The 15,209-nt window shown below is 42.6% G+C and overlaps 1 protein-coding gene across 7 annotated transcripts; it reads left to right on the top strand.

Moving 5' to 3' along the window:
* The first annotated feature begins 67 nt into the window (after positions 1-67).
* Positions 68-14,740, top strand: klhl17 (kelch-like family member 17). Of its 7 annotated transcripts, XM_042409232.1 has the most exons (13): positions 68-1,103; positions 1,250-1,317; positions 2,777-3,041; positions 3,776-3,897; positions 4,001-4,222; positions 7,393-7,509; positions 7,675-7,906; positions 8,570-8,714; positions 9,075-9,242; positions 9,438-9,526; positions 9,689-9,762; positions 9,900-10,081; positions 12,213-14,740. In XM_042409232.1, the coding sequence occupies exons 2-13, from the start codon at positions 1,273-1,275 to the stop codon at positions 12,439-12,441; spliced, it is 1,890 nt and encodes a 629-aa protein (XP_042265166.1). In that variant the 5' UTR covers positions 68-1,103; positions 1,250-1,272; the 3' UTR covers positions 12,442-14,740. The 7 variants fall into 7 exon arrangements, with proteins under 7 accessions (XP_042265166.1, XP_042265167.1, XP_042265168.1 ...); XM_042409233.1 differs by lacking the exon at positions 1,250-1,317 and having other exon boundaries at positions 68-330; XM_042409234.1 differs by lacking the exon at positions 1,250-1,317.
* Positions 14,741-15,209: the final 469 nt, after the last annotated feature.

Genomic DNA, 15,209 nt, shown 5'->3' with positions numbered 1-15,209 from the left:
TTTTAATGTAGCTTCTGACAGTAAATCACAGCACCAAAATGACACATTCGCATAATTAATTCAGAATTTACAAAATAAACGGTCGGCGCTCATGACAACCTCGAAATTTCCCCGTCAGAGCGGTGCTTACAGGAACAGGCAGTGTTGTGATGCTGCACGTGAGGTTTTAAATTAAATGATCAGCTGCATTCACGAGACAAGGTCGGTGGGAGGGGGAAGGATTGTCTTTTTTATTTTCTAGTCTGCAACATAACACCAGCCACAAAACTGGGCAAGCTTACAAACAGGAAGAAATCACTGCTGTCATATCGGCACCGACGACGGTTGGTGGTGAGTGTCTCATCCCTGTCAGACAGAGCTAATGTTAGCTAATCTGGTTAATCCATTCATACACAAAATAAATAAATAAACCGTAAATTAAACAGCCGTGACGTTTATCCTGTTTGAATACCAGGATGTTGAATGCATCAGTTCCCACGTATATACGGCTTTGTAAAGTGTAAAATTATATTAAGCTCTTCACATTATTGAAAACTGAAATGTGTGTTTAATTTGTTGTCCCGGCTAACTGAGGTGAGGGGAAGGTTCAGGTTCTGACCAATCATGGCGATTTAAAGAAAAACCCCGCCCTTCTCGCTAGCATGGATAAATGTATCGAGCGCACTTCCTGACTCTGACCAGACAAAAAGGTGGATCTTAAGGTCGTTTTGTCTTACGTCAAACTATAAACGAACATCCGCTGTAAACGTGTGGGTTTTCGCGGAAGAAACGACTTAATGTGTGTTTCATGTGTCCCTCTTCATTCTTGCGGTATCATATTTCAACAACATGAGTCGTGTTGTTGTTTTTAACCAGGACAGTTAAAGCTCCACCTTAAGAAACCGATGTTAGCGTTCATGCAGGGGTTTTTTTGCATTGACGTCAACCGCATTCAGCACAAAACAGAGGCTTTCTTCATATTTAGTATGTTTGAGGCAGAATATGAAACGATAGCCGGACACCGGTATCAATTTTAAACCGACGTGACTGCGACAGCTGCTGATATATCTGCCATCATACAGAGGAAGACACTGTGTGCAACGATAACCGCAACACAACCACCGGTAAAGAAATTACACATTCATTCTTTCTATTGCTGCTGCTGCTGATAGCTGCTGTTATTCAAAATAGATGGAGTGGGGGTTGGGGTTTCCTCAGATCACATAATGAGGCTGATATATGAATAGAAACATCTTTCTGTCCAAAACAGATTACAGCACTACAAGATTGTGCATGTCTGTCCAGGAGCCACAGAGCCTTTTTTGGATACCAGCCAAGGTTTGGGACCAGAAGAGACAGATAAGATTTTAAGAGACAAGCCTGGAATTAGCAGGACAAGTGCTTTACTCCTTTTAGTTTTAACTGTGGCAACTGTGTTGTCATGTCTGCCTCAACCTCCTGTGTATCCATGTCTTAATTTGCAGCATTGTCTCATGTTATTCCCTTGGGCAGGAGAGCAGATTGTTCCCACACACATGAACATGGTCTGTGTGTGTGTGTGTGTGTGTGTGTGTGTGTGTTTTTTTTTTTTTTTTTTTGTGGTCTATTGTGTTTTGGAAAATGGCAACCAAAGCTGGTCGGCAGACAGCTGTGGTGACATTTGAGATGGTCCTCAGTGGGACAGTGGAGTATTTGTAGAAACAGTGTCTCGAAACAGATGGAAACATCATTATGATGCACTGATACTCAGTGACGGATGTATTTGACTGGAAAAACACGTGAAAGTCTTAAACTTTATCAGAATTGATAATGTTGTTTGTTGTTGTTTCAGCCTTGAGTTCTGCATTTCTTGGACTTCAAACCAGTCAATATACTTTCCTGACGAGGTTGTGGTGACTGCCTATTTGTTAGAATAAGCTTGTGTTCGTGTCACAGAAACTTCCTCAAAATTTACAAGCATGAAAAATGAATTTAAAAATGAAAGTAAAGCATCCCTGAAGGACAGGTGTTTGGAGTACCTTTTTATAAGACACTTCTCCAAATCAGCTTCTGCTCCTATGCTTATGTATTTGAGTGAAAGTATTTTCTCCCTGTAGTCTGTTTAAGGCCTTTCTAATTTACTTCCTACAGTAGTTTGCTTAAGTGCATTCTGAATATTCATCAGAAAACAACTTCTAAGATGCCGCGTGACGATGGTTATGCAACACTGTGAAGTGTGTTCTCCATCCAAAAGGAGGGCGGATGAGAGTACAAAGGAAAAGGCCAACTCAGACTACATCCTTCTCTCCTCCCACCCTTCCTACCCGAGGCTGCAGCCGGGGTGAGGTGAAGGGGGGGGTGGGGGGTTTCACAGCTAATTCTGGTGCAATTACACTTGCTAGACAGGAGAAATTACTAATTAAATTAGAAAGGACAGTCCAAGAGACGGAGACTGCATTGATTTGACTCCAGTTTAAGGAATAATGTCCATCTTTTGACACTCTCCCTGTTGTCATAATGAGATTTAATCCGCGTTGACAGTGAATGTCAAATAATCAGGCCAGTCAACCTACTACACATAATAGTTGTACTGAGCTTTCCGTCATGCTGGTAGGCCTCCTGTCATAGCCGTCAGGATGAGTACTGTAACAATAAATAAAGGTACGATGATTACTCAGGACACCTGCCCCAACACCTGCATGCCAGCAGATAAAGTAAGCTCACTCAGGTGGAAGATTTTCCTGATGACAAAAGATATTTTTATAGGTTAATGACATCGGTATTAACTGACATGAAAATGATTTTCTCCATGTTCCAGTTGCCCAGAGCGCGGCACAGGCAAGAGCCCGCGACCGCCACATCAGGCACCATGATGGAGGGGGGCATGCAGCTGCTCAACCGTGACGGCCACAGCATCTCGCACAACTCAAAGCGCCACTACCACGACTCTTTCGTGTCCATGAACAGGATGCGACAGCGCGGCCTGCTGTGTGACATCGTGCTCCATGTCTCCAACAAAGAAATCAAGGCGCACAAAGTGGTGTTGGCATCTTGCAGCCCCTATTTCCACGCTATGTTTACCAGTAAGTTCAGTCCACGTTGACCAGCTTCATCCCTAAACACGCCGCCTCATTTCACTTCGATTCGTGCTTTTATACCCGAAATCCGTGAAGCCTTGGACATTTCAAACTTTTAACATCAAACTGTGCGTCATTTTGCTGTCTTGCTCAGAGTTTGATGACACAACAGCTCATCTCATCCTTTCAGCATCATCATTTCCTTCCCCCTCTTCCTGTCTGGGGCACAGGTGGTCAGATGAGGTGTGTGTCTCTGATTTCCTCCAGACACTAGACCTTTCTGAGGGTACATTGTGTCTCCAGACAGTCTGCTAGTCTTCCTCTCGTCTGACCCAGTCCCTAATTAGCCCATTTTAGCTGAATCAGCTGATCTTTCACGATCATACAAACAGCAAAATTACAGCTCCTCTGCAGTTGTTGTGTTTACGATTTCTTGTTACTGATAGGAGATGGAACATTTGACTGATGATGTTGAACTTCCTGACACCAAGTCTCTGCAGGAGTACTCATGTTGGGCAAGAGTTTACTCTATACTTTAAAAACAGGAATTCCAAAAACCTCAATATTTAAAACAACTGATTAAACAGACAGCAGCAAATGAGCTGTGCTGACATTTGGCAGTAGCACTGTATACATTTGGAGCTGCCATGTGTCAGAATGATTGAAGGAGGTAATTAGATCAGCTGGAGTTATAACTTGTAGGAAAAAAGTAACAGGTCTCATCCTGTGCGGTCATGCAGATGAGATGTCGGAGAGTCGGCAGACCCATGTGACCCTACATGACATCGACCCCCAGGCTTTGGAGCAGCTGGTCCAGTACGCCTACACAGCAGAGATTGTGGTCGGAGAGGGCAACGTGCAGGTAATTTCAGACAAGACGGTCAAACTAGACTTTTTTTTATTTCATTCCCATTCATCTTAAAAAGACACAAAGTACAACAGACCTGTAATTGCACACTTCCTAGACGTTGCTTCCAGCAGCGAGCCTGCTGCAGCTCAACGGGGTGCGGGACGCCTGCTGTAAGTTCCTCCTCAGCCAGCTGGACCCCTCCAACTGCCTGGGCATCCGAGGCTTTGCTGACACGCACTCCTGCAGCGACCTGCTCAAGTCAGCGCACAAGTATGTCCTGCAGCACTTTGTGGAGGTGTCCAAGACAGAGGAGTTCATGCTGCTGCCACTGAAACAGGTAGGACTGATTTATTTCCTGTCTCCTGCTGGCTTTTAAAGCAGTTTTAATGGGTGGCATATTCATGGTGGAAAATAAACAATTGTTGGTAAATCTCTCTACTGGTAATTGCTACCTCAGTGCTGGTAATTTTCTCACCTTGAGATCTGGCAGTGTTCTTGTACACAGTCACTACTGGGAACTTGCGTGTAAAAGTAGAACACTTTTATTCAATATAAAAGCCGCTGCCAAGTAGACAAAAACATTTCCTGATCAGGCCTGGTCTGTGTTTACTTGTCTGTGTCTGTGACAACAGTTGAGCCATTTTTACTTTAAAAATGTAATTCATTATGAATTCATGACAATTATTGGCTTAACAAGTTGCTGCTTACTACACTTTGGTTGCTCAACTTAGTCAATCCCCCCAGTCGTTAGAAATATGCTAAAGAAAACACAAAGATGAACACAGTACTGTGAAGCTCTTAAATCTGTTGCTGCATAGTTTTCATCACCTTGTCCTCACCAATAGGAGCACAGCTGCCTGTTTCCACACCAGACATGTTTTTCACCACGGAGACTCCCAAAGGAAAGTGGCCATGAGCATGCCATTGTGTTTATAACACTCATTAGAAAGAACGCTCTTCTTCCTCGGCTAGCTGCGTCAGTCACTGTCTCTTGCGATTTTGTCATTTCACTGCGCCGCCATGGACTACTTTATCTGGCACATCACCTCAGCCTCAAACTATCACTTATTCATCAGCCGGGCTCAGCAGTGGCAACGCTATGGTTCCTGTCCTGGAAAGTGGTTATTATGCAAAGCTGGTTACATTTTCACAGTTGCTGTATTGTTTATAGAGCTAACAGTGTTGCTTACTTCTCTTAGCTATCAATAGGGGTTTGTTTTTTTGGTTTGAATATTTTACTGTCACTATAGTCATCCAATGTTTTCAGGCTAGCTAATTCAGTGTTTACTATGAAGTGGGGCAGCAGCCAGGAGGTTTCTACCTTGATTGCCAGTTGCTCCACAGAGCTGCCCAGTGGCCAACAGATCAGGCTGTGGTCATGCTGGCAGCCCCATAGTGGGAATTTGTGTTGAGCAGGGCGTTCCTGAAAAAGAGAGCAATTGTTCCCCTAGATAAATAAAGGTTAAAGAAATAATGTAGGCACAGTCTGTGATCCAAATTTAAACAGGGAGGTCCCACAACCTAAATTCAACACACAGGATTGTTAAACAGGCCTGTGATTTTGTAATGTTTTAACTTTTTAAATGAGCTTAACAATATCAGACATCTATCGGCACAGCAGGTGCTAAGTTCCTCCAGCCAGGTATTGGAGGATTCACATTGATGTGTGATTAAAAGAGAGAACATGATCATCTCTTATGTGAAATGGCGTCTGTTCCCAACAATTGTCTGTTGAGCCTCGCCAGGTCACAAAGTGGCAGCGGAGAGAAGTAACAAACAGCTGCCAACATCACTTTCCCATTATCTTCTCACCTCTCGGAGGATCAATCCCCACAGCACTAAAGAGATTGTGCTCCGTAAGAGTAAAATGCCAAGCTTTGCTGTCTCTGTCTGTGGCCCTCAAAGCCCTGAGACTGAATCTGCAATGTGAGTGTGTGGGCAGAGTCCGTTAAAACACTGAAAGTTAAGCCGCATAAAGGCAGAAATTAAAAATAGACAATTTTCTTTTCTTTATTTCTTTTCTTCTGTCCCTCTCTTTCGTTTGGCTTACCGCCCCGTTCTGTCAGCAGCTGTTCTGTGCCTGTGTGTCACAAATCTGCACCAGATCTGGATTTATGTACTGGCTGAGCTCACAGAGCTGTGAAATATGCCCCATATTTCTTTCCATGTGCTGTGAAGGAAGTGGCAGGGCATGGCAGGATTGTGACTAGCCGGCTTTGGTGATGCTTCATGGATGTAGCATCACATGCATGACATCATTAAAGAAGACAGGATGAATGCATCCTAATTACTATGTGTGTAATGTATACAGACATCTTAAGCGTCTTCGCGCAGATGAAATCTCTTTTTATTCATATTTCTGCTGCCATACTACAAGGGCTGTTAGTTCGTAAACTCAGCCCCTTTTCCTTTACATCTCCGCACACACTTTGTTTGAGTTACTGTGATGCGGTATGTGCATGCAGAGGTAAAGGAAACTGCAGAGTGGGGCAGCAGCAGCAGCAGCAGCAGTATTTCTCTGTGTGACAGTGGATTAGTGGAGGCTGTTCCTGGGAGGCTGCTAACTGTTGCCCTGATCAGGTCGGGCAAGGCAGCAGCTGGCTGCTCTGGCCCCACCCAGACCTGCCAGCTTTAGGATGATCTGGGAACGGTGCCAGCCAGCCACTCAGACTGCAGCACTCGTTGTGCCACAGTCGCACACACATACACATACGTGGTAACTTAAATATATCATGGCACCACTACGCACCAAACAGACCTTTATATAGCTCACAAGGAATTATGTGTTAATACTCAGTTAAAATCGAACCTCAAATAATATTGTTTCACTTTTATTTTTCACTGATTGATTCAATTCGACAGGTGTCATTTTGAAACGCCAAAGACTACGACTGGGTATCGTTTAAAAAATTATGATACCAAGACCAATACCAATACCAGTACCCTTAAAGTGATACCGATACCAACAGGATACTTCTTTCGATACCCATCATGTGAGTGGAAGCATTCAGTTGCGTAATATGCCACTACTCCTCCCCATCCAAATCATTTTTACACAAATACATTTTGAAAGTGTTCAAACTTAGTTTTCTGGCATCACGACACACTGAACTACCAACTACATCAAATACACCGCGCTCGACTTCACCAGCACAGAATATATGGGTTGTTGTCAACATGATACAAATCAGGGCAGGGAGGAGAAGAGAGGAAGGAAGAGAGGTGACAGTTCACTAGACAAAGTCAGGTACGACATCATGCAGGAACTAATATTATCTGTGGCTTTACTTCCTGTGTTGATGTGTTTGATGAGGCGGCTTTCACTGTCAGATGAAATGAAGACTAACTGTGTAGCTCAAGATGTGCAGAGTATATGTAAAGTATTTAACTGAACAGATTGGCAATGTGTATTCATTATTTTTTTAAGAAGCAAATGCTTCTAAGTCGTTCTTGTAAGTTATTATATGAAATGTCTCTCTGCCCGTGTGCTCTCTTCTCTCCATCCAGGTCCTGGACTTGATCTCCAGTGACAATCTCAATGTGCCATCTGAAGAGGAAGTGTACCGAGCCGTGTTGAGCTGGGTGAAACATGATATAGATGGACGCAGGCAACATGTGCCTTGGGTAAGACTCATCTCACCTCACCCAAGATGATCTCTTAGCACTGATTTGTTTTTCGAACTTGAACATACGGTTACCCAAAATCCCTCTGACACAGTCTCTATTGCATTTCCATCACATGTCGTTCTGGCCCCAATTCACCACCCACCTTCCCTCTGCCCCTGTTAGTTGATGAAGTGTGTGCGGCTGCCGCTGCTGAGGCGAGACTTCCTGATGAGCAACGTGGATACAGAGCTGCTGGTGCGTCACCACTCGGAATGCAAGGACCTGCTGATCGAGGCCCTCAAGTACCACCTGATGCCTGAGCAGAGGGGAGTCCTCAGCAACAGCAGAACGCGCCCACGACGCTGTGAGGGCGCCAGCCCTGTGCTCTTCGCCGTTGGTCAGTGTGTCCCTGAAGGTACCCATCAGGGTACACTTTAGCTACACATGAATTAACTTTAGCTTCTCATGTCACTCATGAAGCATTTTTACAGTCATGAGATAACAAAATTGATATCATGAGATTAGATATTGTCTGGGGTTTCTCTAGAAATGTCTGATAGCTTAAATGTATTCCAGGTCTTAATGGATGCTTTGCAGTTAAGTAAAACATTTGTTTGAACTTCTTTGACTGTTAAAGCTGAACAAAATGAACAATGAACAACTGCTTTTCTGTCCTAGCCAGATCAGTAATGTTTTTTTCCTTGTTGTATCTAACTTAGTTTAGTGTTTCATAGTTTGTTGTCTCACAACTTAAACATGTAAATACAATTGAAGTTGAATGTTGCATAAAAAATTGCATTGCAATTACAGCACACTTGTTCAAACAGTATATCAAGTACAGATATACCATTTATTCAGATATCAGTATCAGAATAAAAGCCATTCCTTAACTGCAGTAGAGGCTGAAATTTGATCCAGCACTGAGTGAACCTGGATTTAAGCCAGAATTAACCTACAACTTGGAAACAGTTCTCTAAAATGATGGCCAACATTGGCCAAAAATGTCTGCATGCTCATAACATCACTGTATATTTTCATGTTTTAAGCATTTTGTCGTGTGTGTGTGTGTGTGTCCCAGGTGGTGGCAGCCTGTTTGCCATCCATGGAGACTGCGAGGCATATGACACCAGGACAGACCGCTGGCACATGGTGGCATCCATGTCCACTCGGCGGGCGCGGGTGGGCGTGGCAGCCATTGGGAACAGACTCTATGCTGTTGGAGGGTGAGCGATGAGAAGCACAATGTTGACCTTTGACCTCAAAACGAGTTAACCTTATCTGGAACCTTAGCTCTCATCTCTTACTCATACACATATTACTCAGTTATTTACTTAAATTACAACCTGACTGTTGTAAGGAGGAAGCTTTGGCAGGTGGAATATATAAATGATTTACATGTAAAATGCAATGCAAAAACAAACAGTCTCATCAGTTTCAGGTCTTTCCTCTGTGCAAAATGCCTTTTCCCCCCGTTGCTATTTATTGCATTTTTATTCAGAGATCAGTCAAAGCTGACACATACTGACACTTCAGCACCAGTCATTAAAAGGACATTTCTGATTCATTTGTCCAAATCTCCGCAGGTATGATGGAACCTCAGACCTTGCAACTGTGGAGTCGTATGACCCCATCACTAACTCATGGCAACCTGAGGTTTCCATGGGAACACGGAGGAGCTGTTTGGGTGTAGCGGTCCTGCATGGCCTGCTGTATGCTGCTGGAGGTTATGATGGAGCTTCTTGCCTCAACAGGTACACACAGACCGATGTTTTAGTGATGAATGCCGAACATCTTGATACTTTTCAGTCAGATTTAGTATGTTGTTGTATCTTCTTGCAGTTTTGTGTGTTCTGATGCTATTTTCGAGGCCAAGTCTCAAAGATATTTTATCTAAATAGGACAATATTTGAGTGTCACTATAAGTAAGTCTTTTTCTCCTCTTACAGTGCAGAGCGTTATGACCCTCTGACCAGTACATGGACCTCAATTGCTGCCATGAGCACCCGAAGGAGATATGTCCGAGTAGCAACTCTGGGTAGGAACTAGGAACAAACATACTATTAAGTAGATGCTGTTCCACTGTGTGTTTATGTTTCACTGTCTACATTTTAATGTCTGAAATCAAGAGGGAGTTGCTACCTTGGTATCTGACTGCTAATATTTACATTGTGAGCGTTTACTCCCTTTTCCCCTCCAGACGGCAGCTTGTATGCAGTGGGAGGTTACGACAGCTCCTCACATCTCGCAACAGTGGAGAAATATGAGCCCCAGGTAAAGTGTATGCTGTTAAATTTATCATCAAAGAAACTTGTCTGTTGCCAGGTTTACATCAAATGAATGTGGAAGAAAAAAACGTTATGGGTGAATCTAAATGTGTCCCATGCTCTGCATTGTGATTGGATGAACAGAGTAACACATGGACAGCCATCGCCAACATGCTGAGTCGGCGCAGCAGCGCCGGGGTGGCCGTGCTGGACGGTATGCTGTATGTCGCAGGAGGAAATGACGGCACCAGCTGCTTGAACTCTGTGGAACGGTTCAGCCCCAAGACCAACACCTGGGAGGGAGTGGCCCCAATGAACATACGCAGGTTAGTCTGCAGTCAGAGGTCACAGTAGCACAAACAGAACAGACACAGTAGAAGTATGTCCTTCAGAACTGTTATAGTATAATAAGGACAGAAGTGAAATGAACTCTACCCACTGTGAACAATGCGGCAAATACAAAATTTCTAACTGCCAGAACTTGATTTAAACATGAGAGAGCAGACATTAGCTCTTCAGGCGAGAAATGTTTGACCGGAAAGACCCCTTGTTGTACATGTACAGACTAATATTTGATTCACAATACATTTCGTCCTCGTTGAGGCTTATTAAAAGACAGCAAAAACTACAGAAACAATCCTAATCTGATAACTGTTTCATACATAATAGACTGCTGAGCTACTAACCTCATGTGCAGTGCTTGTATAGACTAGTTTTGTGCTGAACTGAATGTGACAGCTTGAACAAGAATCAGCGCCGAATGTACTACTGAATTGAAGATCATCAGAATCATATCGGACCATATGAACAGTGATGTGTTCACTTACTGACATAGATACTGAGGTGCATTTGAACAGTGATGTGACGACAAAATTGAACACCATGATTTGCATCAGCAAAAATTTCTAATGAGAACCACCAGAGTGAGTAAAGAAGCATCTAAGACTGAAGCGCTATTTACTAAGTTAAAATACACTTTATGGCACTGTTACATGACTCATTACAAGACCCTGCTCTACTGATAGAGAAAAGATGGGAGAGGAGGTGACATATGACAAAGGACCTGATGTGGGTCCAGGAAATTTAAGTAAAGTGATACACCTTAGAGAACTGAGCCATCAGGACGGCCCAGTTGTACTATTCCAACTCAGTGATGAGTGATGCTAACATGCATCAGCCTCAAATTAAATCTCCTTTTCAAAAAAGCTAAAAAACAAAACTGTAGTGCCGTCTTGTCAGAAGGGTTGCCATGTGATTATTTTGCTCTGTGGAAAATCTTCACTCTTCCCACTGTGGGATTTGGGGCATTTTGATCTCTCCCTAACTGCATAAATGTCAAACCACCCCTTTTCCACAACAGTCTTTCTTAGTCTTTTCTTAGAAGATGATACTTGTTTTGTGGGTGCAAACAGTCGTGCGCACACACACCCTCACAGTATTGTATTGATACAAGATCGGCATCAAGTAGTGAGATTTAGAGATGTAGCAGTTTTGAATTTGTGGAAACATCAGCAAATTTACTTGTTCCCCAGACCTTGACAAACACACACACTCAGACACACACTTGCTTGTGAGTGAGTCAGTATACTGTAGGAGCAGGGAAACCTGAAGACAGTTGACTGTGCAAGTTCATGAATAAACCATGGATTTTTATCAGCTGTGTGACTTTGAGCACTTTTCTTGTTCAGTTGCTGAGAGGCTCCATTTACACAGTCCAGAACATCACACTGTATTTACTACTAATCTATCGCTCCTCTACTTCAGACACGTGCCAGTGTGAAATAATTACAGTTATCTTGGCCCAAATTATCTTGCTGTATCTTGACAATGATATAAAAATGTTGATTGAAAATCTTCACACACTATTAAATCGTTAAATCTGAATAAAACATTGTACAGATTAAAAAGATGAAGGTGTGTGTGAAGCATCTACGTTTTAGAGTTTGTAGCTTCATTGCATTTTGCTTTCCCAAAGTACTTATATGAGTTCACCCTCTTCACTTCCTCTCCCTGGATGACAACTAGGACGGGGGACCTCCTGTTCCTCTGGTAGTCCACCACAAGCCCATTGGTTTTGCTGATATTGAGCTTCAGGTGATTATCGTTGCACCATGTGACGAAGCTCTCTATCAGTCGTCTGTACTCCTCTGTAAGAGTCTGGATGGACATGGACGTAAACTGTAACTTGACTGGTTGGCGGAGACATACAACCTAAAAGGGGTATTTCTAGTTCAGACTTAAATCTACGTGCCTTAACAGAGGAAAAATGTATCTTTTTTTCCCACTAGTCCTTCTGCTGTGCTAAATTTGTATTTACGGCACTGTGTCCAGTCCACAACTGTGTGGCGTGAGGGGCTCACTCTTCATTGTCAGTTAGTGTTAAAATCATAGTCATTAAAAACTAAAACTAGAAGTTCACAATCCAGGTATTTTGAACTGGTTTCTTTCTCCCTCCAGGAGCACCCATGACCTGGTGGCTATGGATGGCTGGTTATACGCAGTGGGAGGTAACGATGGCAGCTCCAGTCTCAACTCCATCGAGAAGTACAACCCGCGCAGCAACAAATGGGTCGCGGCCTCCTGCATGTTCACGCGGCGCAGCAGCGTGGGCGTGGCTGTGCTGGAGCTGCTGAACTTCCCGCCGCCCTCCTCGCCCACCCTCTCGGTTTCCTCCACCAGCCTTTGACACGGGGTCACTGCTTGGCTGACCTCAGCCTCTGCTGCTACATCCCAGACTGGCTCTGGGAAGAGACGCAATTGCTCTGTTTGAGAGGGAGAGGAGGAAGAGAGAGAGACGGGAACGGACAAGATACATGAATGGAGGGGAGAGAGGAGACAGAGGGAAGGTGTGATTGAGGCTTGGTGAATATACAGCACCCTCCAGAATCAGTGGCACCCTTGGTGAAGATTTGGCCTATCGCAGCAATAAAAAAAAATCTAAAAATCTACAAAAATCTCAAAAGAAATGTTCCACAAGTAACTCTTCATTTTTTTAACACATCAGATGCTTCCTGAAAAATCCATTGAGCTCTTAAATTCAGTGCAATTGAAGCCCAGATAGCACCATAAATACACCAGTGTTGATAGGTGACATATACAGTAGACCAAAATGAGTTTACTCACTCTATTGGCTTTTCAAAAAATGCAAAAAAAGGCAATAATTCTGCTAACCATCCTTTTTTTAGAATTATCTTCTGTTATTTTTCCCCTTAAACTTTTTATATTTCTGATTTCGTGCTCTGGCTGCTTTTTGCCAAGTTTTGCGGTTAATTCTGGACTGGACTGTATCTAACCTGGATGCCTGAAACTCCGCTGTACAGCTCCACCCGACAGATACCAGCTCCCTCTCTTTACAGAGTACAGATATTCCTGGATCAAGATGTGTGACCATTATTTCCCCCCGAGCCTCATTTCCCACCCACCCACCACTCCAGTGTTTGACACACTAAACGTGAAACTTGGTGGACACTGAATTCTGTCATGCGTAATGTAAATGTTTTTGGTTTGATGTTGTCGTCTTCTGAAAGATTTTTCTTTTTGATGTCAGGATTTTTTGCAATAATGTGTATAAAAAAAAAAAAGAGAAAATGAATGATTTTACTTTTGGAATGTAGCTTTTGACTGGTTGTACCATGCATGTTTACATATTGGCATTGACTCCCAACAGGAGGATAAAATGTGGTAGTGCTGCTATACCACACTAGGTGGTAGTAACAGGTAATGTTATAAATCCTTCCCACGCTGCAGGAGAGCATGGACACCAACATAGAGAAACCAGGCCCTCACAACTGTAAATGAGTTTGAAACCTTTTTTATAAAAACAGAGAATAATTATGTTGAACTATATGTATTTATAAAGATGTATAAATTCTAATATATTTCATTTTAAAGATGCTTAGAGAAAGAAACAGATGAGACCTATGCCTATTTAAGAGTGTTTTAATATATTTATTTAGGTGTGTGATGTGCATATCATCAATGGAGATGACTAAGAGAATGTCTACGTGTGAGAGGGAAGGTTTGTGTGCATTTGTGAGTTTCTCCTGGATAAGAGGACTGACTGTTGCATTTGATATGCAGCATTTCATTTGTGTTTGGTAATGTTTCCTCACTGCCACAAGCATGACCTCACGTGATACTGTACCTTATATGTCTGCTACATTTGTGAAAAAGGCTTTAGTTTCTTTCAAACCTGTTGATCAGTCAATCAACAGACAATATTGTCTTTAATCCTACTTCTCAGTTATTTGTTGAAGGACATGAAGGTGGATATGATCCATGACAGTTTAAAATGACATAAGAGCCGCAAGTACTGATTTACCTACAGTATAGTAACACTGAATGAGTGATGCTGTTGATACTTGGTGCTGTCGTATTCCCTTTCACAGCAGTTAATTGTGGTTTCTTGATATGTTTCCTCATTGTTGAACAGGATCCAACTCTTATTGAACCATAAATGTGACAACTGTATAATTAACCACAAATATACTGACTGTACAACCTGCGGTGGGCGATTTCATAATGTCGCCACTGAACGTGCATTGTCTAAAACAAATGGATCACTTTTGTCTTTTTGACTCAACTGTGAGTCAATAACCATCATTTCATGTGTAGTGCAGTGATACCATTTTAAACTTCTGAGAAGTTGCCTTTTTTTTTCCTTTTTTTGAAGGATTTTGTTGATCCGGTTCTGTTTATGTAAATCTATCATACTTTCCATTATGTGTTCGAGCGGACCCAGTAGAATAGGAGCTGTGATTGTCTAATGGAGACTTTTGTGGGACTGTAAATAGAAAGATTGCTCAAGTTATCTTGAATCCATTTGTGCAATTTCAATGTGACTATAGCTTCTGTTTAGTTTGTGTTTAACGTGGTGATAATTGTTTATTTATGATATGTTTGTTATTTATGAGGAACTTTAAAATATTGAATTTTGCACTATTGCGAAATGGAGCAATACACTGTAAAAAATTAAATAAAGATGTTTTCAGATGTGATAATGTCTCAAAGGCACACACACACACACACACACACACATTGACCTAGGTCACCTTTGGGGACATTACATAGACTTACATTCATTTTCTGGAGACTTAACCCGACCTTAACCACTGACCACTAGGGACATGGCTTTTGTCCCCAATGGGACTGGTCTTTAGTCTGAAATTTGTCACCAAAAGTAGTTTTTGTCACACACACACATGCAAACACACACTAGGTGGGACAAAATCTTAAACACATCCTGTAACTTAAAACAGCAGGTTTTATCCCTGCATTTCCAGTATGTGTCTCACTGGACCCACCACATGTCATTCTGGATTGGAGAAGCAGCTAAATACCCGATGAAAACACACACAAACACACACACACTAAAGGTTGTGTTGCTAGGCTCACTATACACTGTTGCTTGGTACCTTCCCAACATTCTCCTCTTTCACTGTGATCTAAGCAGAC

The sequence above is a fragment of the Thunnus maccoyii genome, chromosome 4 (assembly GCF_910596095.1).
Source record: "Thunnus maccoyii chromosome 4, fThuMac1.1, whole genome shotgun sequence".
Taxonomy (NCBI): Eukaryota; Metazoa; Chordata; class Actinopteri; order Scombriformes; family Scombridae; genus Thunnus; species Thunnus maccoyii.
This window is presented reverse-complemented; position numbering and strand designations above follow the sequence as displayed.